At 53.3% G+C, this 23,845-nt stretch overlaps 4 protein-coding genes across 7 annotated transcripts; 3 read left to right on the forward strand and 1 right to left on the reverse strand.

Annotated features, from left to right (window-relative positions):
- The first annotated feature begins 880 nt into the window (after positions 1-880).
- LOC125337231 (phospholipase A2, membrane associated-like) lies at positions 881-2,806 on the forward strand. The gene is made up of 4 exons (XM_048326684.1): positions 881-973; positions 1,683-1,827; positions 2,060-2,166; positions 2,413-2,806. Exons 1-4 carry the CDS (start codon positions 937-939, stop codon positions 2,556-2,558), a joined length of 435 nt encoding a protein of 144 aa, XP_048182641.1. The 5' UTR covers positions 881-936; the 3' UTR covers positions 2,559-2,806.
- A 1,638-nt stretch (positions 2,807-4,444) lies between these two features.
- Positions 4,445-8,137, forward strand: LOC125337230 (basic phospholipase A2 sphenotoxin subunit B-like). 4 transcript variants are annotated; one of them, XM_048326682.1, is made up of 9 exons: positions 4,445-4,546; positions 4,957-5,009; positions 5,278-5,422; positions 5,533-5,639; positions 5,720-6,252; positions 6,673-6,729; positions 6,891-7,017; positions 7,443-7,552; positions 7,666-8,137. In XM_048326682.1, the coding sequence occupies exons 2-5, from the start codon at positions 4,970-4,972 to the stop codon at positions 5,842-5,844; spliced, it is 417 nt and encodes a 138-aa protein (XP_048182639.1). In that variant the 5' UTR covers positions 4,445-4,546; positions 4,957-4,969; the 3' UTR covers positions 5,845-6,252; positions 6,673-6,729; positions 6,891-7,017; positions 7,443-7,552; positions 7,666-8,137. The 4 variants fall into 4 exon arrangements, with proteins under 4 accessions (XP_048182639.1, XP_048182637.1, XP_048182638.1 ...); XM_048326680.1 differs by lacking the exons at positions 4,445-4,546; positions 4,957-5,009; positions 5,278-5,422; positions 5,533-5,639 and having other exon boundaries at positions 5,848-6,252; positions 6,597-6,729; positions 7,443-8,137; XM_048326681.1 differs by lacking the exons at positions 4,445-4,546; positions 4,957-5,009; positions 5,278-5,422; positions 5,533-5,639 and having other exon boundaries at positions 5,848-6,252; positions 6,616-6,729; positions 7,443-8,137.
- A 248-nt stretch (positions 8,138-8,385) lies between these two features.
- On the forward strand, positions 8,386-12,160 carry LOC125337232 (acidic phospholipase A2 PLA-1-like). The gene is made up of 4 exons (XM_048326685.1): positions 8,386-10,601; positions 10,748-10,895; positions 11,124-11,230; positions 11,794-12,160. The coding sequence occupies exons 1-4, from the start codon at positions 10,574-10,576 to the stop codon at positions 11,934-11,936; spliced, it is 426 nt and encodes a 141-aa protein (XP_048182642.1). The 5' UTR covers positions 8,386-10,573; the 3' UTR covers positions 11,937-12,160.
- Positions 12,161-14,325: 2,165 nt separating this feature from the next.
- OTUD3 (OTU deubiquitinase 3) lies at positions 14,326-23,732 on the reverse strand. The gene is made up of 8 exons (XM_048326677.1): positions 23,524-23,732; positions 22,674-22,822; positions 21,802-21,914; positions 18,144-18,266; positions 17,359-17,484; positions 16,727-16,823; positions 16,305-16,486; positions 14,326-15,973 (listed from the first exon to the last, which is right to left on the reverse strand). The coding sequence occupies exons 1-8, from the start codon at positions 23,694-23,696 to the stop codon at positions 15,800-15,802; spliced, it is 1,137 nt and encodes a 378-aa protein (XP_048182634.1). The 5' UTR covers positions 23,697-23,732; the 3' UTR covers positions 14,326-15,799.
- Positions 23,733-23,845: the final 113 nt, after the last annotated feature.

The raw sequence follows: 23,845 nt of genomic DNA on the forward strand, positions 1-23,845 counted from the left end.
GGAAAACCTGAGGGCAGGACAGGAAAACCTGAGGGCAGGACAGGAAAACTGCAGACCCAGGAACTGCAATCCTGGTGTTCACTCTCTCCCTTGCAATTTGGCAAGGCCAGATTTGGATGCAGCCATGGATTTGGGGAGGCAGTGGCAAGGAAGGAGCCAAGTGAAATCATCTTTGAGGCTTCAGGGAGTGAGTTGGCTAAACCAAGGCAACACTGAGCCCAAAGTGCTGCCTCTACACCTGGAACAAGGATTGAACGGCCTCTGAGGTGCCATCCTGGATGTAAATCCATCCCATCTCTCCAGCTACCAAATCCCATGGATTTTAAAACCATGGCCAAGGCCTTGACTGGCCTCACACAGGGATGGAGACAGCCTCGTGCCCAGGGATGAGCGAGACGATGGAGGGAGTGTTGGTGCTCACTGCTGTGGGAAAACTTGTGGGTTTTGGGCAAGAGAAGGATGGGAATCTGCTCCCTGTTCCAGGAAAGCCCAGCTCGGAACGACGCACGCCGTCAGCACAGATAGAGGAGGGGGTGGGCCTCGCAGACATATAAACCCACCCCACTGAGCCGGCGGCGTTGGAGCTGCAGGTCCGGGTGGGGTAAGGAGAGGGGATTTCACTGCCCTGGTGCTCAGCAGGCAGCTCAGGGCACGGGGGAAGGGCTGCAGGTCCTGAGCTGCTCCACCAGCCCCAGGCAGGATGAGCCACCATGTCCCTGCCAGGCGCCACATCCCAAAACTGGGATAAAGAACCGTCGGGATTCACTCGGTGATGCCTTACAACGCTGTGTATCCACAGTGACACAACTGCGCCTGAGGCATTGCCCGGGTGCGCCCAGATGGGTCCTTGCCCCTCATGGGGGCACTGGAGGAGCCTCTGTCCTGCCCCTGGTTCATCGCCCGTCCTTGTTGTTCCCTCTCCAGGGCAGCCACAGGATGAGGAATCTCCTCCTTGCCGTGCTCCTGGCTTGTGGTAAGTGCCCTGCTGTCCCTGGCCAGGCCGGGATCCATGTACAAACCCCGAGTCTTTGTGAACAATTCAGGTTTTTTTAAATCTGGCAGTTTCTCTCTAGTGCTTTGTGTAGAACTGCTGCAGTCCTGGAGGGCTTTGTGATGGGGAGGCTTTGGGATGCTGAGATCCGTATTTATTTTGGGAGGCCCTGGAGCCTGTTGTCACCTTTCCTGCCTGTGCCAAGCCCATGGCTGATCCTGGTGATGGGGGATTGCAGTTTGCAGCATGGCAGAGCCAGTCCAGAGGGCAAAATATCTCGTGCCAGACCAAATCAAGAGGCTGTAACAGCCAGACTGTAAAAGCCATTCTCCCTGTGAGGGTGGCCCTGGCACAGGCTGACCAGAGCAGCTGTGGCTGCCCCAGTCCCGGCAGTGTCCAAGGCCAGGTTGGACGGGGCTTGGAGCAGCCTGGGGTGGTGGAAGGTGTCCCTGCCCATGGCAGGGGGTGGAACAAGATGGGCTTTGAGGTTCCTTCCAACCCAAACCATTCCATGATTCTGTGATTCCATAATTCTAGAGGAGGGGGATAAAGCTTCTCATGGTTCAAGCCCTGAAAGTGCACATATCCAGCAATGCCAGATCAGCTTAAAGCCCCTGCCGGTGCGAGGTGCAGGGAATGCCACCGGGCTCCCCGCTCTGCTCCGGCACGAGCCCATCCTGTGTCCCCGCAGGGCTGCTCCCGGCTGGCACCAGCGTCCTGGAGCTGGAGCGGATGATCAGGGTGGCCACGGGGAAGAGCGCCCTGCTGTCCTACAGCTGGTACGGCTGTTTCTGCGGCATCGGGGGCACCGGGACCCCCGTGGATCCCACTGACCGGTGAGTACCCAGAACAGCGTCACCGCTCCCAGCCTGGGGTCCCTAAAAGCCCCTCACTGGCAGCCTCCCAGCCCTGGGTGGGGTTTGCACCGTTCCCCGGCCAAGTCCCGCTGCTGCCTTGCCGCCTCCTCCTCCTCCTGGTCGCCTTAAATTCGAGGCTGGACTTCCCTCTGCCCTCCAGGTGTGGCGAGGGAGGGTTTGGGGGCCGAGGTTTGACGTGGGGTCCCCGCAGGTGCTGCCAAGCCCACGACTGCTGCTACAGGAGGCTGAGGGAGGGCAAGTGCAGCCCCCTGATCACCCCGTACAGCTTCTCCTCCACCGACGGGCACGTCACCTGCAGTGAGTACTGAGCGGGGAGTGCGGAGCAGCACTGCTCCCCGAGACACCCCATCCCCGGAGCAGGGCACACAAGAGAGCATCCCCTGCATGAATCCAGCCCCATTCCCGGCCGCCTGGGATAATTGAATGGGCATTGAGGATGTGGGCAGGTTGGGGAGGGCAAGCACGGGGACGCGCTGCTCTTTCCCCTTCCCCCGGTGTCTCCGGCCGGGAAAGCCGCCGCAGGGCTCCGTGTTCCCCCCGCAGGTGATGAGCAGAGCTGGTGCGAGAGAGAGACCTGCCTGTGTGACACCGCGGTGGCCTCGTGCTTCGCGAGCACCCTGCATTCCTACAACAATTCCTACCGCTTCTACTTCAAGCTCAAATGCCAAGGAAGCAAGCTGCAGTGCTGAGGAGGGGGAATCGGCACAGAGAGTCCCAGATTTTGGCTGGTTTTTACCCCAGCGAGAAAGGCCTGGGTTGGGGGCTGAGAAAAGGCAGAGCCCCCGAGGCCCCCTGCGAGGTGCTGCTCAGGGTGAGAAGGGCACACACACCATGGATGGAGACCCACCAGTTCCTGGAAAGACACACCAGCTTCCTCTTTTTTGTCCCTTCTTCCTCTCTTGATTTCATTTCCCTGCAAAGATAATAAAGAGATACAATAAAAGGGATGCAAACTGGTTCTGCGTGGTGTTTTCCTGTAAGGGCTGCTGAGATTGAGGCACTGCAACTGTGGCTGCCGAATTTGGGGAGCACTTCTGCATCCCACAGCTCAGCCACAACATCTGCCTGACACCCCAGTATTTCCATGGTCCCCACAGGGCTGTAATTCACAGATCTGTCCCAATGTGAAGCACTAAGTTTGGGGAGCAGGTTGCCCAGAGCAGCTGTGGCTGCCCCTGGGTCCCTGGAAGTGTCCAAGGCCAGGCTGGACGGGGCTTGGAGCAGCTGGGACAGTGGAAGGTGTCCCTGCCCATGGCAGGGGGGTGGGTCTAAGGTCCCTCCCAATCCAAACCAATCTGGGATTCTGGGATTCTATGAATTTCTAATTCCTAGCTCAGAAGGCACATCCAAACAGCTTTGTGAGGAACACTAACAAAACAGTCCCGGAAATACAATGAGAGGCTTCACATCACGATGGTTTTTAAGTTGTATATTATTTTTATGTTCCTCTGGTCCAGAGTCAGGACAGCCTGAAGCACAGCTCAGCACAGGGAGAAGCTCACAGGAGTATCCCCAGTATCTTCTGGGATGTTTGGTCTCTGGCACATGAGGATTTTACTCGGAACGACAGAACTGCTCTTTTATATCTATTTCCTGCTATAAACCATTCCATACACGGCATTTCATAGAAACACATTTTCTAATGCAAACACACTAAAAGCAGGAAAACAGCGTGAGTACATAAACGGATTGCAAGTGATTAATGAGGCAGTAATTAGCCCGAGGAGCATTAACGAGCTGTGGGCAATTCAGATAAGCACAAAGCAAGGGACAAAGCAGAGCTGGAATCAGGGCTTGGCTGAAAACTTTGTCAGTGGAGGACAACAAAAAACTATTTTTCCAACACATAAGACAAAAGACACAGACAGATCACCTTCCTTCCTGAACATCCCTCCCAAACCAAACCAGTCTGGGACTCCATGACTCTTGGACATAAGGGCTAAAGAGTAATCATCCACAGAGGAAGGAAGATTTCAAAGCCTTGACCACTTAGATGAGGCAAATGCTAATTCAGGAGGGCAGTTGATGATTGAATGGTTTCTGCTGAAGGGCGGAATGAGGGGGCGGAAAAACCACAAGGATAGAAATAAAGGGAAGCTGCACTTTCTCACCTCGGAACATTCATTTTGCTTCTCTGCTTTTTCATGGTGAGCGAGGGTGTAACCATCCAGTGTCTGCCCAGCCTCGTGTCTCTTGGAACTGCACGTTTAGAGATGCTTTCAGTGTTGCCCATAAACTTTTCCCAGAGAACTGATAAATCTCCCTGAACCACCTTACATCCCCTTGAAAGCCCCAAACCTGCTTTGTCCATGCCCAGCCTGAACCAGGGCTGCTCTTTTCCCCCCTGATGCGGCTCCTTGGTGCTGAGAAGGGCAGAGGAGAAGGCCCTTGGGCATCTCTGGCTGAGGCAGAGGGTGTTTGCTTCCTCCTTGGGCTGGAAGTGACGCTGCTTTTCCACCTCATCCCACGTAGCAGCCACCCCGTGCGTGGGGTACGGAGCCGGGGCGTTGGGGGATTTCTGACATTCCTCGAAAGGGGAAGGATGGCACCTTCCCCTTCACAGGAAAGCCCAGTCAGCGAGATTTGGGTCAAAGGAGCCCCAGGCAGATGGGAGCAAACTATATAAAGCAATCCCACTTGGTTGCAGGGCACTGCAAGCCAGCAGGGCTTTCCCAAGGTAAGTGGGGATGCAGGATCGGATGGAGGATTGCTTTTCCTTCTTTTCCTCCTCTAACCAGAAGCTGCGCTGCAAATGGGGGGTGAGTGCCATGCTGGGAAAGCAGGATTGAAGGAGATGCTGCCTGAGATGCCAGCCCAGAAGAAGAGCAGTGGGTGCAGCCCTCGAGGGCTGATCATCCCTCCAATTTTTCTGCCTTTCCCCTGATTTTTGCTTTTTTCCACCCCTCCACCATCTGATTCCCATCACTTCCCATCCCTGACTCTTTGTGCTGAAACAATGGGTGCATCCCTATGCCCCTCACCTCTCCTAGTCCCTGGAGAGAGGGAGCATCCCTGCTCCTGGATGAGGAGGGAAAGAAAGAAGGTGGTGGTTGGTATCACAGGGAATGGTTTGGTTTCCTCCCCCAGAGCTGTCAGAAGAATGAACTCTCTCCTTGGCCTCGCTGCGCTGTTTGCTTGGGGTAAGTGTGCTCTCTCAGTCCCAAGGTTCTCTGTGCAGTTACATTCATTGAAATTAGGACCAGGCTGGTGATTTCTTCACCTTTCCCCACCACCAGCTCTCCCAGATGTGCAACAACTCTCCTGCACCAAGCTGGGAACAAATTTCCTCTCCGTTGCATTATGATTTCTAAGACATCACCACCTAGGTGCCAATTTGGGGGCTGAAGAGATGGAGCTGCTGCTGGGGGGGCAGGGACTCAGCGTGATCTCCCTGATTTCCCCCTCCAGGCTTGTCCCCAGCCCACGGGAGCCTCTTGCAGCTGCACCAGATGATCTCGGAGGCGACAGGGAAAAACGCTCTTCTGCATTACGGCTTCTACGGCTGCTACTGCGGCCTGGGGGGCAAGGGGCACCCCAAGGATGCCACAGACAGGTGAGAATCCACTTAAAAGCCCCCTGGCTGGACACGTTCTTGAATATTTTTCAGTTTGTGGGGTGAGGGGGAGAAAATTCCATCCCCTAAAGCTTCAATCTCCTGTGCAGATGCTGCCAGCTGCACGATACTTGCTACCAAAACCTCCTGAACTACCACTGCCATGCCAAGACACGGCTCTACCGCTACAGCTGGCACCATGACAGGCTCTCCTGCAGTGAGTAGGGCCCTGGAAAAGGGGGTGTCACCCCCCCCCCCCAAAGCCAGAGCTGCCCCTGAGCTCCCCTCGTCCCGCAGGAAAGGGCTCCCGGTGCTCCTACTTGTCCTGTGAATGCGACCGCAGCCTGGCGCTGTGCCTGAGGAGAAACGTCAGGAGCTACAGGAAACTCTACCAGTTCTACCCCAACAAGCTGTGCTGGTGATGGGAGCTGGGATGCGGGGCCGGAGCATGCGCGGGTCCGCGCTGGGATCGCCCTTCATCCCTGCCTGTGTTGACCACACCAGAGCTGCTGTAAATTAAATCAACGCGGAAATAAACAATGTTCTTGTTCAACGTCCTCGCTCCTCTGAGAGCTGCTGCTGGGCAGGGAGAGAAATCCCCGTAAATAATCAACATCTTCCCAAAACTTTCCAAGAACTCCGTCTCGGCCCCTGCGTCACTCGAGGCTGCAGCCCACGGGGAGAGGGGGCTGGCCGGGGGGGAAGGGGCGTAGCATTCCGTGGGTTTGGGACAGACGAGTCATTTTGGAGCTTCCAGTCGGAGCTCGCGGGCTGGACACGGAGGGCCAGCTCTCCCCGGGAGGACAGACTGGCAGCGAGGAAGATCCCTGGTGAGCAACTCCCCCCCCCTCACGCCGCTGCTGTGGAAAGGAAAATACGGGGGGAATGTCGGGAGGAGGCAGCGGGAACGGCCCGTGCCTGCAGGAAAAATGTAATCGCTTCCCAATGAAAGCACAGCTGGGAGGCTGCAGCCGGGGGGAGAGCGGCACTGGGTGCCAAAAGCGGTGGGACAGGAGGTGAGAAGTGCGGGAGTGGTGGGACGGGAGGTGGGGGATGCTCAGGTGGGGGGGCAGCTTCAGAAACCACCTGCTCTCGGCCAAGAGGCACCAACACAGATGTGAGGGGGCACAGTTGCTCTCCTCCCTCCCAATTTTGGGGGTTGATCCTATTTCAGAGGAAGCTTCTCACGACAGCTCCTGTCAAACTGGCCACGCTGCTCGGCTGAGCCTGTGCCCTGTTTCTCCTCCCAGGCCCAGGTGAGAGGAAGATGAAGGTCCTGCTAGCACTGACAATGCTGTTTGCCTGCAGTAAGTGCATCCCCGACCCACAGACGGGAGCCAGGCTCATCCCCAAACTCCTGTCCACCCCTCAGGGAGACTCCCAGCAAGGCCTCCTTCCCTCCCCAGTGCCCCAGGCCTCATTTCTGCATATAACTTACAAAAAAATCACATTTTTCCGGTCACTCTAGGTGTGTTCACAGCTCATGGGAAGCACCCACGCACGTTCACACCGGGACTCGAGGGAAGCACCGTAGGAAACCTGACTGCCCACGGATGCTACTCGGGATGGGGCACCTCGAGGGCTTCAATGGACCGGTACAGGCAACACTGCCCCGGAGGGCTAACGCTGGTCCCGGGATAACCCCGGGGCTCTGCAGCCCCTCCCCGAAGCTTTGCAAAATGCAGCCCAGGTGCTTGGCAGCAGCAGGAAAGAATCAGGTTTTCGGGAAGTAGGGAAAGTGAGGCAGTGGTCACCCCTAATTCCATCCCGGAGTCAGTAGGGTGGTGCCAGTGACAACTGGGATGGCACCAGCGGAGAGGGACGGTCCCGAAGCCAGGACGCTGGGCAGGGATTGCACGGGGAAGCAGAGGCTTGGCGTGGGAACGGGCTGGAAAGAGCAGCTTCGGGGCGACCCAGAGCAGGTGGATGCAGAGCTGGCGGCTCGCAGAGCCTGTGTCAGGTGGGGCAGAAGCGGCCGGTGCCACATTCCCGGCGAGTCCAGGCTCTCCTTCTCCCGCAGGTGCTGCCTGCTCCGAGCCTGCTGCTATGCCAGGCTGGCAGCGCGGCGGTGCCGCGTGGGACCCGTGCAGCCGCCCCTCGCTGCGGCCCGGGCGGGGCTCCCCACCTGCAGTGAGTGCTCCCCCCACGGCTCGGGATGCCCCTTTCCGCACCATCCCCTCTCTCGCGGCGCCCTGTCCCGGGGCGCTCGGGGAAGGTCTCAGGTGCGCTGTCGGTCCCCGCAGGGTCGGGGACGTGGTGCCAGCGCGGCGCCTGCAGGTGCGAGCGGGCGGCGTGGCTGTGCCGGGCTCGGCTCCGCCGGGCTCAGCTCCGCCGCCGCGCCAGGTGCCGGGGCCGGGCCGGGCGCTGCTGAAGCAAAACCTCCCTTCGCAAAGCCGCCTCCGGGCTGAGCCGCGAAGGGACGGCGCCGGCAGCGCTTCCCAGCCCTGGCGAGCCTCCTCCTCGGGCCTTCTTGGCTTCGAGGCGAGGACAACAACCCTCCGGTGAAGCCGCGTCACGGGATCCGAGGAGGGGGAGCAGCGCTGACGTGGTGTCCCAGCACAGCAAAACAAGGGAGGGGCGGACACCTGCCCCTCGTCCCGGTGAGGGGCGAGATGGGAAGCGTCTCCCCTCGGCTGCCTGTCCGCTCCCTCCGCTTCCTGCTTCACAGCAAATTCCCTCCTGTTGCTCCGAAATAAAACCAGAGAGCCCAAAGCACCGGTTCGCAGCGTGCCGTGACTCAGCTGAGCCCAGCGACCACCCATCACGTCTCAGATGGGTTTCTGGTTGAAGTACCCAGCGAAAATGACACCTGAGGGGTGACACAACCCCTGAACTGCCCCAACTTAGCTCTTAACCTTCAGGCTCTGAAATTTTCCCTTTTTTTTCTGAGGGACGGAGAAGTGGAGGCTGGTGGAAGGGCTGGGGGGCAGGCACGATGGCGGGGGAGGGCCGGGCTTGGATTTCCATGATCCTTGTGGGTCCCTTCCAGCTCGGGATGTTCTGTGATCCCCTAAATCTCTGCTGTGACAGGGTGGCCGGGAGTTTGCCTCACACCCGGTGCTGAGCAAAACAGAGTTCTCACCAGAAAAGAATGTTTTGGCCCAATTCTGCAACAGCCCTGAGCACATCCCTTAGGAAAAGGCCGCTCAGGCAGTGGCTGCTTCCCCCCCTTCGGCATCCCCAGCTTTTGTGCCCCGGGGTGTTGACTCCAGCAGGTCTCAGTGCTCCAAACTCTCCTAGGGGGGCTCAGCAATGAAATAAAGCCACAGAAACAGCAGCAAAACACTATTTCCCCAGGGGCTGATGCCCAGTTGGAGTACTCTCCCCTGGATTGCCCCATAGCTAAAATCAAGGGCACCAGGAAACAGCCCTTAAATCAGCAATCTTCTGCCAGCTGTCACCCAGGAATCAGGCCCTACCACCCTCCCCCTCCTCCAGCCGTGGGGGATCCTGGGGGACATGAGGAAGGAGCTCTTTGCCCAGCAGCTGATGTTTGCAGGACATAAATCAAGGATCAAATCCTTGCCGAGAGGATATCCCAGACAGATTGCAGGCCGGGATTAACTGAATCACACTCTCCCTTTGTAAATTCTGGGTGAATTTTAACCATCCATGAATTTTACTGCTTGGACATCCGGCTGTACAAATCCATTCACACAGAGCTCCAAGTGCTGATGCTTTGGCTCAGATACTGCACCCCCTCAGAGCATTGCAATAAGCTGGGCTGCAAAAGTTGTGGTTTTCATACTGTGAAACAAAATCCACATCTCCCCAGGAGGCATTTGGCTTGGGGGGGCTTATTTCCCATTTGAAGGAGGGATCCTGCAAACCTGCAACACGTAGAGGGGCTGGGATGGAGAGGCTTTCACTGGAGCTCAGCCAACTTGGTGCACAAGAATATCCCTTATTCCCCTGCGATAAAACTGGTTGTGGACTTGGAAAATCCTGAATGATGGCAAATGGCAAATCCTGGTTTAGCCAATTAACTCAACACCATCCCAGGGGACTACTTAAATTAGCCCAGAGAGCTGATGAGGCAAAGGGCCCATGCCAGAGGGGGGAAGAGATTTTGCTGAGCCAAGTTCCCTTTTCTCAGCATCTCTCTGATTCTCACACAAGTCACATCCTTGTTCCCTGCCTCAGTTTCCCTACCAGCCCCGGGGGGGATTTCCTCCCCTGCCTCAGTGCCTGCCCATGCTGGGGTTCCCCAAAAAGCAGCACAGAGCACCTGCAATCTCTGCCAGAAGGAATCTGCTAAATCGTTGTTCAGTACCACCGATTTGAGATTCTCACGACACAAGCAGCCTCTTTTTTCCCCGCCTTCCATCATACACCACTTGCGTTTTTTCTGCCCTGCCACTTGCCTTATTTTGCTTCTAAATAAAGGTGAACCACACACCTCATGCCACGAGGTTTTTGAGAGCAAAACTCAGTGCCCAGCACATACGGGGAGAGGGATGGAGCATCCCCAAATGCAGGGGGCATCTGGGCACTGAGAAAGAGCTGGGCAGAGGCCATGTATGGTGGTTTTCTTGATAGTGGGGGGAATTCCCAGCCATTCTGGGGATTGTGGGATCTTCCTCCACTCCCCAGGCTGCATCTCACCCACTCTGGTAAGTCGAGAGTGGAGGATGCTTTGCACTGGCTGCATTTTCTCCCTGCCCAGGTAAGTCAAGATGGAAACAGTAAGACACAGAACGGTGTTTTCTAGCCAAGACATCAAAAAACTCTCATTCAGCAAGAAAGTGGATCATGGAATCACAGACCCCTCGACAGTCTCATTCCACCCCCTGCCATGGGAAGGGACACCTTGCACTAAGGGGTTCCTGTTCTCCCTCAAGTTCTCCCATTTTGCTCAGGGAAGCTCCGGGAATGCTGAGACACCCAGAGCCATGCACAGACTCGACCCCAGGCTGCCCCACGTATCCAAAACCTCCCTGACAAGAGCTTCACTATGTGAGGCATCCCACAGCCAGGGCCCCCAGCAATGCCAGCAGACCTGCACAGCAGCTGGACCGGTATGGGGAGGATTGTCAATATTTGCCCACTTTGGCCTCTCCAGAGGAGGGGCCCCACTGAGGGTGCACAGCCATAAAAGGTGTAACCAGCAGCACCTCGGGCTCACCAAACCCCGGAGCTGCCACCGCCAGAATGAAGCTCCTCTCGCTGCTCCTCTTCTGTGAGTATCCCCTGCCAGCTTCCACCCCGGGGCAGCTCCCAGGTCCTGTGCATAGGCAGATGGGGAGGGTGAAATGCTCATTTCTGCTGTGGAAAGGTGGGATGGGAGGTTGCTTTTCCCAGTGCTCCTAACCCCCCCATCTCCAGTCCTAGGACTGGCCCTTGTCAGCTGCAACTTGTTCCAGTTTGGAATGATGATTAAGAAAAAGACTGGGAAATCGCCGCTGGCCTACAACAGATACGGCTGCTACTGTGGCTGGGGGGGATCCAAACAGCCCCTGGATGCCACCGACAGGTAAGCTGGGGCCTGGGGAAGGCAGAGCAGGTGCCCCCTCACCTCCCTGGGTACAGCGAGGGGAATCCTGTTCCTGCTCCTGGGAATGGAAGTAGCAAAGAGAAAATTGCTGCTTGTCCTCAAAGCCTCTTTAGAAGCGGTTTAGCAGCAGCAAAGATGCACGTCCTTGATGTTCTATTGCATTGTCCCAACTGTCGCCTGCCCTGACCTCGGCTCTCGTGTCCCTAGGTGCTGCCACGCCCACGACTGCTGCTACAAGAGATTGGCATCCTCCCACTGCAACGCCAAAATTACCACCTACAAGTACTCCTTCCAAAACAACCAAATAACCTGCGGTAAGAGTGAGGCGGGGGCAGAGCTCTGAGCAGGGGGGCAGAGCTCTGAGCACGGGGGCAGAGCCACCCACACTCTCAGGGAGCTTGGCTTCCAAGATCCCCTTTAGACCATCCTAGCCTGGAAACCACACACAGTGAAGTGGGTGGAAATACAGGAAAAGTGCCAGGAATAAGGCAAAAAATTATTTGCTGGATTATGGTGAAGTTTAGAGCTTGGAGACTTCCCTGAGGAGGGGCCTTGTCCTTCCTGAGAGGCCAAATACGGAGGGTTTGAGGTGACCCTCCCAGCCTGGATGGGGACCAGGCACAGCTGCCGTGAGTCCCCCAGAGCAAACTCATTGTTCCATGGACCAAAGCAAAGCACATCCCAGCGATCCAGGAAAATACCCACAGACACATCAGAGAGAAAGCGAATTAAGCCTTCCCTCCAGGGCCAGGTAGCTCCACACCGCAGAGGTGAGACCACCTGAGACACCCCAAACTCAACAGTGGAGACAGTCCAAAAAACTCCCCCTGACCCTCACAGCCTTTGCCTGCCTCCATCCCCCCCAATTTTCTTCCAGGAGCTGGGAATTCGTGCCAAAAGAGCAGCTGTGCTTGTGACAAGGCAGCGGTGGACTGCTTCCACAGGGTAGCCAACACCTACCGCAAATCCTACGACAATTACCCCCAATCCAAGTGCAAGGGCCGAACACCCTCCTGCTGAACACACCCTCCAGGCCGGGCCTCCAAACCTGACAGAAACCATCGGAATTGGGGCTGTTCTGCCTTCCCTGTGGCCAGGTAGGACAAGGCGCAGCCCTGCGGCACCGAAAAGGTGTCCAGCACCTTTCCTCAGAGCCTTGGCACAGGGAAAAACTGCTCCCCGTGGTTAAATAACTCATAAAAATGAGGCAGACCCTGCAAATAAAGATACATTTTTAAAAGAAATTTGTGAATTGTGATCAGTGTTGTGTTTTGGGAATCAGTGGTGGAAGGGGTAGGTAACAGCACAGAGCTTGAGGGCTGATTTTTTGAAGAAAATATTCTTTCCTGCACATGGTTTTTCTTAAAAAATGACCAGAAGTGACATTTTAGCAGCCAACCACAAAGTCTTAAGAGCTCCAGAGAAAAAAAATGACCACAGAAACAGGAAGTGGCTGCTGCACCCCAACCCCAAAGCAGGCTCCAAGCCCAGCTTCCCTCCAGGAGCTCAGCCCCATCCCACTCCTAATGACTGTTTAAGCAATTAATACTCACTGAAGGCATGGGGGAGTCCAATGGAGGGGGCTCAGAGGTTTGGGTGGCTCTTTCTTGCAGACAGACATCTCAGGCTGCAGCTCCCTGCAGCCACCTGGTCCCACACCACAGCTGCACATGATCCCAAATCAGCCCTAATTACCTCTAACAAGCCAGGGCTGGCTGTACCACAGCCCTGGGCCTCGATGGGGGCACCTCCAACTGTAACTCTGCCTCTGGAGATGCGTTCTGCCTAAAATAAAGGAATTTTAAGGGTAATTTCTTTGAGTTCCACCTCAGTGCTCCTGCCTGACTCTGTTAAGTGTACAAGCAACACCCCTAGAGTAAATGTGGTGTTTTTGTAACTCCAAACCACTCATTTCTTCTCATTGTCTACAGTCACTGAAGGATTCTAGAAGCTGAGACAGAGCCAATGCTGTCCTCTAAGGCTGGTGCCTGCACCCAGGAAGCTCCAACACCAGCACAAACCATCTACCTCTCGTCCAACACTGGATTATGGATCGTTCTTCAGGCCTGATTTCCCTTCCTGTCTGCAGGTCCCAAAGCTCTGTGGCCATGGAGACCACGGGTGATGTGGCAAAGCTGTGAGATAAACCAGAAGGCAGCTCCCAAGGAGGAACAAGGGACAGGAGACACGGAGCAGCACGGGCAGAAAACCCTTCCCATATGCAGACATGCTTATGGAGGGCAGTCAGAACCTGCCTAAATGCTTAAAACTTTCAGTTCAACTGAACTCCTGACCTGCAGGGGCAGGATTTGGGAAAATAAGTCCAGGGAAGATGATGGTGGGAGATAAGATGCAGGGAAAGTGGCTTTCTACACCCTCCTGCTGCGTATTCGCCCTTGAGAGGCTCACAGTGAACCCTGCTGCAGCAACAGCCAAAACACCCTCAAATTTGTCAGCCAGCAGCTAATAACAAACAGTCATCCTCCTCAAATCCCAAGGCAATATCCAGTGCTTATTGTCCATCCTCAGCCCGTGGATTACAGAGCACTCAGCTCCAGCAAGGAGTAAACACACACTATGAATCATGGTGCTGTTCTGCTCTTGTTCCTCGCCTCCCTTCCTCCTCCCAGGGAAATCCACAACCTGTTTACAAAGCAAATTCACTGCATAAATTGAGTTCTGTGAAGAATGTTGCACAAAGATTCCCCAGGAAAAAAAAAATATACATTGGGAAGGTGGAAATTTCAACAGGAGAAACCTGAAACAGACAAAATCAATTTTAACATCTTTGGATACAGACTGGCTGTGCAGGCACAAAGCCTTCTTGGCAAGATAAAGATCTTGTCAAGATTTCTGAGCCCAGCACATCAACAGTTTATTTTAATCTTATTACACTTGGAAATTAAAGCATTTTCAGCCCCAGATTTGGTTCCAGGTATCAGAGGCCACGAGCTGCTGGCCAGTCTCTCCCTCTGCTGTTTGTGCTGCTGTTGCAGACCCCCCCCCTTTCATCCTGGACACGATGGGGTGAGGTTTGAGTTCCCTCCTGAGCCTCCAAAACAACTCCCTTCACAGCTCTCAGGCTCCAGGCAACAACGAACCTCTTATCAGCTCTGGCTCCAGAGGACAAAAACCCAATTCATTAAGATCAAACCTCTTATTCACAGTACACAACTGCAAATTCTTATCTCTTCAAACCTGCAGAACACACCTGCTTTTCAGGCCAAAATACAGGCCAGGCCAGGACACAGGTGACACGGTCACCTGCACTGCCTTGCCAAACCTGCTGTCACAGCTCATCACCCCCTGAAGGAAGTTGCACTTTCTCCCCACTAAGCTGTGACTCACCTCTCTTTCCACTACTGCAAAAACGACTGTCTCAGAGAAACAGGAATTCCTACACCACCAGTTCTTCCAGGAGAGCCCCTTTCTTTTTATTCTTCAAGTAACAGCAGCAGAGCACACCAAGTACCAGATCAGTTCTTGGCAGTTCAGTAAAAAAAAAACAAAACATTTCTATTTCCATGCTGATTCATGAACTTCAAAGCACAGACAGAAATTTTTCAAATGCAACACTCCTTACTTTCAGAAGATCCCTTTCACTTCTGCCCTGGCTGATGAGGTGTCTCCTGTGTGTAAGTGCACATGTGCTTTCTTCAAGGTTAGTGCTTGTTACAAGCCCAAAAACCTGAGTGGAGCTGAAACACCGTGAGCCATAAATCAGAGGCTGAGTCCCACAGTCCTTTCACCTCGATCCAAATTCTCAGTCCTACAGTGGAAAATATCCCAGGAGTCAAGCTGTACATCCTACTTGGTGACCTCACCAAAATGGCATTTAAGATGAAAAAAAAATCCTACCCTGGAAAAAAAGCTTGATTTATGAGGTGAAATAGGCAGGTTTCCCAGGGATCACTGCTGCTTGGAAGCTTGTTCCCAGGACTCCTGGTCCTTTGGCCGCACTAATTTCATTTGGAGACTAACACCTATCAAGCTCCTGGCTTGGACTAAAGCCCTGGAGTAGCCCAAAACCTCTGGAACGTGGCAAAGGGGACAAGATTCCAGGTGTCCAAGTAACAACACTCACCAGGAATCTCATGCCCGTTCCTGTCACATTTTACCAGATCAGAAGAACTGGCTCTGCAGTCTCATGAGTCCACTAGGATTGTTGTTGCAGGTGGGTTTTTTTTCCCCCTACAGGTCTCAGGAGCTGATCCCAAACCTCATGGATGCAGCAATCCCAATCTCCCTCCATGTATTAATCACTTCTGAGCCAGCCCAGTGCAAAGCTAGCAGTTCTAGTGAGATTAAAACTTGTCACCGCACTCCTGCATGGCAAAGAGAAGAGGAATGTCATGTTTGAGACAGTGCTGCCTGACACACTTTGCTTTGGAAAGGATTCTGGGACTCTGTTCCCTTACTTTGTTTGAATTTAAATAGAAAAAGACCCACCAGGGATATTCCTGAGTTGAGATTTGTTAAGCTTTCCCTGACAGCAAGGTAAAATAAAGCTCCTCCAAGCATAATCAAATTTAAAAAAAAAAAAAAAAAAAAAACCACACACACAAACAAAAAAATCCAGGCACATCAAGAGATGTCAAACAAATCTGACACCTTTGTGTGAAGAAAAGGTTCTCAACTTCATCTAACTCCAAGATTATAGGCCCAAGTCTCTACTTCCTGCTAAGTTCAAACTCTTCTCACCACAGGCTGATGCAGAATCAGTGAGCAATTGTCCTCCCCACAAGCAAAGGAACAGGAAGTTCTCTCGTGCTTGGAAATCCTGGCAGAGACAGATTTTAAGATAACAATGGGTGCCTGGAAATTCTCCTGGGGGGAATTTTGTCTTCATCAGTTTTATTGACTTTTCTCAGCAGAGCACTGAGTCATATGTTTAGGGCTGCCATGGCCTTCACCAGGGTGACGTGGTTGCCCGGGTCTGTCTCTGTCCTGTTGTCTGCACTGTCCCTCTTGGTGGCCAGGACCTTCTGCCGGTGCCTCTCCTCCTGCCGCTTCTTCTTCTCCAGCCGCTGCTGCTCCTTCCTTTGTTTCTTGGCTCCCTGAAAGGGAAGGATGGAAACACAAAGTTCAAACCACACGTGTTCTGCTCAGCTGGGGAAAAGTAATAAAGGAGACAAGCAGATACCAAGGCAGCTGCCAGAGGACATTGCTAAGTATTTATCAGGACTTTATTCCGAGTTGTTTTGGGAACAGTGCCACATGTCACCAGGAAATGTTTGTGGCAGAGAAGTCACAGCTGCAGCAGTGACAAAATGCAGTGAGCAGAAGCTGGTTTTAACTGAAAGGAGAAGAGAGTTGCTGAGTAAGCAATGCTAGGGCATCCCCCAATCACTGAAGGGCGCTCACGTTGCTGCCAAACCCCTCACACACCTTTGGGTTTCTGCTGGCTCGGTTCTCTTCCCTGGATCCAGCCCGTCCCTTGTCGTTTTTTGGTTCACCTTGATGCAAGCTCTGATTTCCGAAGATTCTTGAACCACTTCCGTTCTCCTCCCACAGTGCTCTGCTGCAGGATTTCTGCTCGCTGCCCGGGGGCTCCTGCTGCTCCTCGGTACCTACCAACAGCAGAGGTTTTCCTCAGACACGCTCTACCCAGGAGCTGCTGCACTGTCAGCCAGTTCCTTCTCCCAGAAGTCCTGGGGTTTTTTGGAAGCTGGATTGAAGCTGCCCTCACTACCAACCTTCCTGAGCGCAGAAGGCTGAAGTGGCAGCACACAAACCCCACCTGCCCCGTTTCTGTCCCCAACACCAACATCACAGCCACCCGAAGCCCCAGGTGACAAACTGTGACTCACCTATTCCTTCCCCTTCCTTCATTTGCAAGATGGCAAATATTGCAGATTCCACGTTGTAGTCCTCCACTTCCAGAACGTGGCTCACTAAATCAATGTCCTGTCCACAAGAGGGGAAGGAGAACACTGAGGAAGTTCAAATCTCTGACCTACATTCACTTAACAACACCTGCACCACTGAGAGGGGGCTGCTGCTTTTATGATCACTCAATTGGTCTGTGCTTCACTTCTGAAAAGGTGAGGGGGAAAACCTTAAATTCCTGAAGATATCAGGAAAAAGGAATATGCTGTTTGCCCTTTCTGTTCTAGGCACCTGCACAGTGCCAAGAGTCACAGATTATCCAGTTATCTGGGATCTTCAATAGCCCCAAAGGATTTCAGAACTTACAGGATTTGTTTCCAATTGAATTTTATGAGAGCTGCATGACAAACCTTCCAAAATTATTAGGCATCCACAGAAAGGAGGTATTTCACCTGCATTTAAGGGTTGATTCTAGGATGAGATGCACCCCGATTGATGGCCGTGGTTCTCAAGTTTCTCCAAGACGAGTGTTTTTTAGAATTTTTTCCCAGGACTACTTTCATGTATCAAGGAGGTTTCAACATTAAGCACAGAAAGGCTCCTCGATACCTACTGAACACCCAGTTGCACTGCACACTTTTTGTACAGCATCTTCCACCTCCACTTCAGTCTCATCTTCGGAGTCGCCCTTCTGTGACTTCACTTCCTCTGCCTTGTTTGAATCGTTCTTGCAAAGCATCTGAAGAAGAGCAAAGCCCAGCAGAGCACACAAGCAGGCAACCCAAAAAAATCTGATATCCTAATAAAAGTAATTATCATTGCACACTTTTCTTGGGAACATCCCCTGTCAAACCATCTTGGAAACTGTGTAACTTCCACCATCACTGAGAGTTTCCCACATCTCCTGCACTGCTGAACAAACTCCAGTGTACCACAGCATCATGAATCACAATAAACAAGCTTTTAAATGGATTCTTTTTATACAATACCACACCTCAGCTGTGTGCAGAGGACCTCTCGCACAGCACAATTACTCCTCAACATCAAAAAGGGAGATATGAAGAGGACAGCTGCATCCAGCTGTTGCATTTCCAGCTCTTTCCTCCCTTCCCTTTGTTTTTCCATTTGAGGTGCACAATTACGTCATTTAGATGAGATTGCTCCCAGACAGCCCACATCACAGCATCAGCTTTGGATTCATTTCCAGCCCAGACGCTGAAATCCTTCCCCTCCCAGGAGAGCCGGCAGCATGAGCTACAACGACCTCAGGGCTTTGCTATCCCAGCATGACACAGAGACCCAGCTCTTCCCTCCATCCCAAAGGAGAATGGAAATCAACTGGCAGCATTCATCAGCTCTGTCTGTCACCCACAGCTGGCTCATTCCACCAAAACCAACCTCCATCCGAAGATAGGCCGGGGCTTCCGAGTCGTCACTGATCCTCCTGACGCTGTCGTAGTGCTCCCCGTACCGGTAGGCGATGTGCAGCTCCCGCGCGTCGCTCCTGTCCGTGCCCCGAATCTCAATAAAAGAAGCAAACAGCAAATCAGGATTTGGAATCCACTTCAGCACCAGGTTTATCAAAGTATTCATTTTTTGCAGCGATGGCAAACGCTGTGGAGGAAGCGAGTACGTGGCTGCCGGAGCATTTGAAACAGGAAGAGAAGAAGGAAAGCCAGATGTAAAATATTGGGCAGTTACATCAGAACAAACAAAACGTGGGATGAAAATATTTCTGTGGAAAGCTCAGGACTATTTCCTAAACTTTCCACAGGAGCTATCAGTTTTCTGATCATCTTCCCAGAACCAACTTCAGCAACAGCTCCCAGGGAAGGTACCATGTCATTGTACCCTCAAACATGAGGGAAGAGATGCCATTCAAGTGACAGCAACAGTGGAAACAGCCACTCAGAGGAAATTCTGATCTGCAGCTGGGACAAGATGCTGTTTTAACAGCATTCCAGGTGGCTGTGTTTTGTTTTTAAAAGAAAGCCAATCCATGAAAATGTACTAACTCGTTCAGGAGCACTGTTAACAACCAAATGTTCCTTTGCTTTGTCAGCCCCAAGTTACAGCAGTTTCCACAGAAAATTCCTGCTCTATTATCTGTACTGATGCGAGAATCGTTACTGCCCTGATTATCAGTGTCTCAAACTATTAGATAAGAGCTACACCATTCCAGCTCCTGCCAGGAATGCAGAAAATCCCACTGCACTTGCAGACCAGCTTGGCCTGACCTGCCAGCCTGAGTTCAAAGACCCAACAGCTCTCCTGGAGCAGACATCAGTAAGCAAAGGACCAGAACTCCTTGCTTTAGGGCTCCAGAATTTCCCAACCCTTTTACGTCTGTGAATTGCCTTATCTCAGCTCCAAGACCACACACCGAGTCACCCTTCAGCTGTGTCTGCGGTCTGTGCTGCACTAATGACTTCAGGTTTTCCAACAAATAACTCTCCATTCATCTATTTCACCTTCAGGTTCCAACTCAGCACTTGGTTATACTTAACTCCTGCTTTTTATCCTACTGAATTATTCAAATGCTGAAACTTGGTCAGATTAGTCTCAAAGATTTATCTTCTGCCAGAGCTTGCATAGGTATCTAACAAATCCCAAAGCTCTTGAAAGATTATTCTGAAAATTAGCCAATTTAGCTCTCATTAGAGAAGCCTCTTTTCACTCTGGAGTGGGCCCAGAGGAGGCCACCAAATTGATTTAGAGGGATGGAGCAGCTCTCCTATGATGAAAGACTGAGAGAATTGGGGTTGTTCAGCCTGGAGAAGAGAAGGCTCCAGGAAGACCTAATTGTGACCTTCCAGTGCCTGAAGGAGCCGACGGGAGAGGTGGAGAGAGACTGTGGACAAGGGCCTGGAGTGCCAGCACAAGGGGGAATGGCTTCCCAATGACAGAGGGCAGGGTTAGATGGGATATTGGGAAGGAATTGTTCCCTGTGAGGGTGGGCAGGCCCTGGCACAGGGTGCCCAGAGCGGCTGTGGCTGCCCCTGGATCCCTGGCAGTGCCCAAGGCCAGGCTGGACAGGGCTTGGAGCACCCTGGGCTAGTGGAAGGTGTCCCTGCCATAGCAGGGGTGGCACTGGATGGGCTTTAAGGTCCCTCCCAACCCTAACCCACCTGGGATTCTCTGATTCTATGAACACACTGAAACTGGTAAGTAAATGAGAGCTGCAGATTAAAAACAGAGGGGAAAAAAGCCAACCTGTTATCCAAAAAGCCAATAAAATAACCTACAAATCTCAGCTAACCTGAGTCTATGGTTGGACTCCATGATCTTAAAGGTCTTTTCCAACCTTACCAATTCTAGGATTTACAGTCACTATCAAAAAAGTTAAGGGGTGTTCAAAACCCTAAAAATTCCATGCAGAGATGTCCACCTGCAAGGAGCTTCTCATGATGTTACAACTACTCACAGTTCTCTTTACTCACACCATTCTCAAGGGCCTGAGACAACCCTCCACTAACAACACTGCTCGGGCAAGACAGAGCCTCATCACAAACTCCGTACTGACATCCTAAAATGGTCAGTGAGAGGAGATTAAAGAACCAAGGTTTTCAGGAGGACATCAAAATCCCAGTAAATTATAACACTGAGGAACAACACATGAAAACCACCCCTGTGACCTCCCCTGCAGGGTCACTGCCCCTGCACAGGTGCTTCACCCACCTGTCCCACTGGCCATGGCTGCCTATAAAGGAGAGTTTAAACTTGTCTGAGTTCAGGAATCCACTTGACGCTGTTTTAAATGTATTAAGACGTCACTGACAGCTTTCAGCCGGTGTTTTATCTTTATTGCCCTGTTTAATCTATATACTTCATTGGTTTTGTCTGTAAATAGGGGCCAGAAACAATCCTGGCTGGAATACAGGTTCTCACCTGCTCAGTGACCAGGAGACTGAGCATGGACCTGTTCCAGTGTGGACTTGCCACAGAAAAACAACAAAAAAGAGAAAATGAGGGACCTGATGGATTACTTGTTTCAGTGTCTCTCTGTCAGAGGAAACCACAGCACACAGTCCTTTCCAGGAACCATTTTAAGGTTTTAACACTTCTTTTAAAACCTCATTTCTCCATCTGTCAGAAATCCTGGCATTCCACATCCCAAGCAGAATTGATGGAGCTTCGCTTCCACACAGTGCATGCCCTGCTATACCTTCATTTCCATCTTCCTGAACCTTATTGTACAGATTTCCTTAAGCCTAGCTCAAATTCCAGGGGGCTGATCCCCAGAGGGCTGTGCAGTCCTTCAGAAGGCCTCGCCAGGCTGGAGAGATGGGCAGGGAAGAACTGTCTGAAGCTCAACAAGGGCAGATGCAGGTCCTGCCCCTGGGGAGGAACAACCCCACGTACCAGCACAGGCTGGGGGTGACCTGCTGGAGCAGCTCTGCGGAGAAGCACCTGGGGGTCCTGTGGCCAACGAGCTGTCCTGGAGCCAGCAGAGTGTCCTGGGGTCCAAGAGGCCAATGGGATCCTGCGGTGCACTGGGAGGAGCATTGGCAGCAGGTCAGGGAGCGACCCTGCCCCTCTGCCCAGCCCTGGGAGACACACCTGGAGTGCTGTGTCCAGCCTGGGCTCCTCAGCACAGCAGGGCCAGGGAGCTCCTGGAGCCAGGGCAGCGGAGGCGAGGAAGGGCCTGGAGCATCCCCGTGCCCAGGACAGGCTGAGTAGCTCAAGGCTGCTCAGCCTCGAGAGCAGGGAGACAGGACCAGATGATCCACCTGACCCATTCTGGGATTCCTACCAGAAAACTCACCTCACATGCAGTCTGATCTTCAGGAGACAGAGCATGGCACTGAAGCTCACAGCTTCAAACCCAACTAAAACACACTGCTCTGCCCCCACACACCCATCTTTCATGCATTTGCTGTTTTCTTTCCTCCTAGCCAAAATCTGGAGTGCTCCCCCTCTTCAAAACCAAGCACAGCTCTGCACTATGCCCAGCTCATTGCAGTGACTGCTCTTTTTTAATAAATCAGGATTTTTCCACACTATTTATATCCACCAGGTAAAAATTAGGCCAAAATGCAGAAGCTTTGTTTCTCACCTGCCACAGCGGAGCGTTGAGCTGATGAATAACCACATTCATCTGATTGTTCCTTGCAAAGGCCACGATAGCATCGTTGCCAGCAAAAGTACCAGGCTTGGCCAAATTGGCAACTAAAGGAAAAAACATTCACAAGAGTTGAAAGCTGATTTCTGACACTTCCAGAAGCAGTGGAGGGATAAGGAGGGGTTAGATTTCAACACGAGCCCAAGAAATTCTGGAAGGGAAATCCCACCTGTGAAACAGTGCTGAGGCAAGAATTTGGCAGCAACAGAATTTAATACATTTAAATGACCACAGAGATCTCTAAAAAGGGCACTACACTCTTAGACTAAGCAAGGCCACTGGCTTTGTTAGCTCAGAAGGAGGAGTGCCACATACTAAGTGACCAAACCACCTTCATGCATTATCTGCACGGTGCCTGGCACATCAAAGGCTGTATTCACCTCTGCTTTGGATCTTCCCCTGGGTTCTCAGTAGGAAATACTGAGTTCCAAGGAGAAAGAAACCCAAAGAAATCAGCCACTCACCAAAACAGCCAAATACCCACCAGTATTCAAGGAGAACTAGACAATTTTTCTTAAGTTCCTTTTAAAACACCTAATTTTTACTCCTTGCCTTTTTGGTCTCTCTTTCCTTCTCCAAGTTCCTCCTAAATTTAAATAATTTCCAGGACAAATTCAATGCGGATTAAACAGCTCGCCTTTCCACAGCATCACAACAGCGGTAAGTGTAAAATCCTTGCTTCTAAAAACTAGGGAGGAGCCCTCAGGTAGTTCTGGCATGAGGAACTGGTTCGTAAGGAGCTGCTCTGAGGAGATGCAACCCCACGGCACAAGGACGCCTCCCAGGATGTCCCACGGAGCCCATACCATGCTTGTCAAAGGGCACATCATCCTCCACGAAGGGCTCGAAGTCCCCGCGCTGCCTCACCATGTACTCCACCGTCTCTTGGCGGTGCCGCAGGTGGTTCCGGGAGTGCCCCTCCAGCTGGTCCCCCAGGGCCCGGAACAAGCAGTTGCTGCCGAGAGGGAAATGATGAGTGAGTGTGTCTGAGGCAGCAGAAGGAATACGGGGTCAAAGGGAAAGGGCTGCGCTCGTTCTGCCCAGTTTAGCAAGGGTATGGATGCAAAGGAGCACTCATTCCCCGTGCTTCGAATGGCTGCTGCTGCGGGAACGGCTGCGTTTGAGCGATCGTGTCATGGTACAACTGCTGCGCCAAAGTGTCTTACACCGACACCAGACAAGTGACATAAAGCAACAAAAGACAAGCCAATGACCCACCGAGCCACTTCTCAGCAGAAGCGTTTACTACCCTTTCACCTTATGGAAAAGAAGGGGGTGAAAGTGTTCCATAAGAACATTTATGGACCTTCCTATGCTCTGTTCAGCCGGACAGTGCAGCCCTCGGCCCCCCGGGCACCAGGGCTGGGACTGGCCGAGCCGTCAGGCCCTACAGAACCGCAGAGAACAGCAGAGATCCCCGAGTGGTACAGCGGGGAAATCCTCGCCCCTGCGGAGCACTGGGCCCACTGAACCGGGAGGGGAAAATCCTCGGCTCCCGGGACACGGGCTCCCCATCCCCGGGAGCGATGAAAGCCCTCGGCCGCGGGGACACGGGCTCCCATCACCCGGGGAGGAGGAAGCCCTCAGCCTTCAGGGCTGGATGCCCGGGGAATCGCCGGCCGCGGGGTTGCTGGGGACACCCGTCGCGGCGCTCACCCATCTCCCGGCACCTCCCGCAGCTTGAGGCCGAGAGCCCGGAGCTGCCCGGCGAGGCCGCCGCTGTCGCCTGAAGCGGGGCCCGGGGCCGGTCCGGTGGGGGGATGCCGGGGCCGCCGACCCTTCCTGGCGCCGGCAGCGGGCCGGGCCTTGGCCGCCTGCTTGCGGGACATCCCCGCCGGGCGCCGCGCCTGCCGCACCGGGAGCGGATCACGTGACCGCGGCACCGGGAGCGGATCACGTGACCGAAACACCGGGAGCGGATCACATGATCGAGACACCGCGCGGCTCACGTGACCGCGGCACCGTGGGAGAGATCACG

This window comes from Corvus hawaiiensis, chromosome 22 (genome assembly GCF_020740725.1).
Source record: "Corvus hawaiiensis isolate bCorHaw1 chromosome 22, bCorHaw1.pri.cur, whole genome shotgun sequence".
NCBI lineage: Eukaryota > Metazoa > Chordata > Aves > Passeriformes > Corvidae > Corvus > Corvus hawaiiensis.

Excerpts from the sequence above, each read along its gene's own strand:
- LOC125337231 (XM_048326684.1), top strand. The coding sequence starts at position 937 with ATGAGGAATCTCCTCCTTGCCGTGCTCCTGGCTTGTG. Across the intron at positions 974-1,682 it reads TGCCGTGCTCCTGGCTTGTG|GGCTGCTCCCGGCTGGCACC; the intron begins GTAAGTGCCCTG and ends GTGTCCCCGCAG. Across the intron at positions 2,167-2,412 it reads CGACGGGCACGTCACCTGCA|GTGATGAGCAGAGCTGGTGC; the intron begins GTGAGTACTGAG and ends TTCCCCCCGCAG.
- LOC125337230 (XM_048326680.1), top strand. The coding sequence starts at position 6,690 with ATGAAGGTCCTGCTAGCACTGACAATGCTGTTTGCCTGCA. Across the intron at positions 6,730-6,890 it reads GACAATGCTGTTTGCCTGCA|GTGTGTTCACAGCTCATGGG; the intron begins GTAAGTGCATCC and ends CGGTCACTCTAG. Across the intron at positions 7,018-7,442 it reads TCGAGGGCTTCAATGGACCG|GTGCTGCCTGCTCCGAGCCT; the intron begins GTACAGGCAACA and ends CTTCTCCCGCAG.
- LOC125337232 (XM_048326685.1), top strand. The coding sequence starts at position 10,574 with ATGAAGCTCCTCTCGCTGCTCCTCTTCT. Across the intron at positions 10,602-10,747 it reads CCTCTCGCTGCTCCTCTTCT|TCCTAGGACTGGCCCTTGTC; the intron begins GTGAGTATCCCC and ends CCCCATCTCCAG. Across the intron at positions 11,231-11,793 it reads AAACAACCAAATAACCTGCG|GAGCTGGGAATTCGTGCCAA; the intron begins GTAAGAGTGAGG and ends ATTTTCTTCCAG.
- OTUD3 (XM_048326677.1), bottom strand. The coding sequence starts at position 23,696 with ATGTCCCGCAAGCAGGCGGCCAAGGCCCGGCCCGCTGCCGGCGCCAGG. Across the intron at positions 16,824-17,358 it reads GCAGTGCAACTGGGTGTTCA|GACATTGATTTAGTGAGCCA; the intron begins GTAGGTATCGAG and ends TCTTGTGGACAG. Across the intron at positions 16,487-16,726 it reads GAAGGAAGGGGAAGGAATAG|GTACCGAGGAGCAGCAGGAG; the intron begins GTGAGTCACAGT and ends TGCTGTTGGTAG.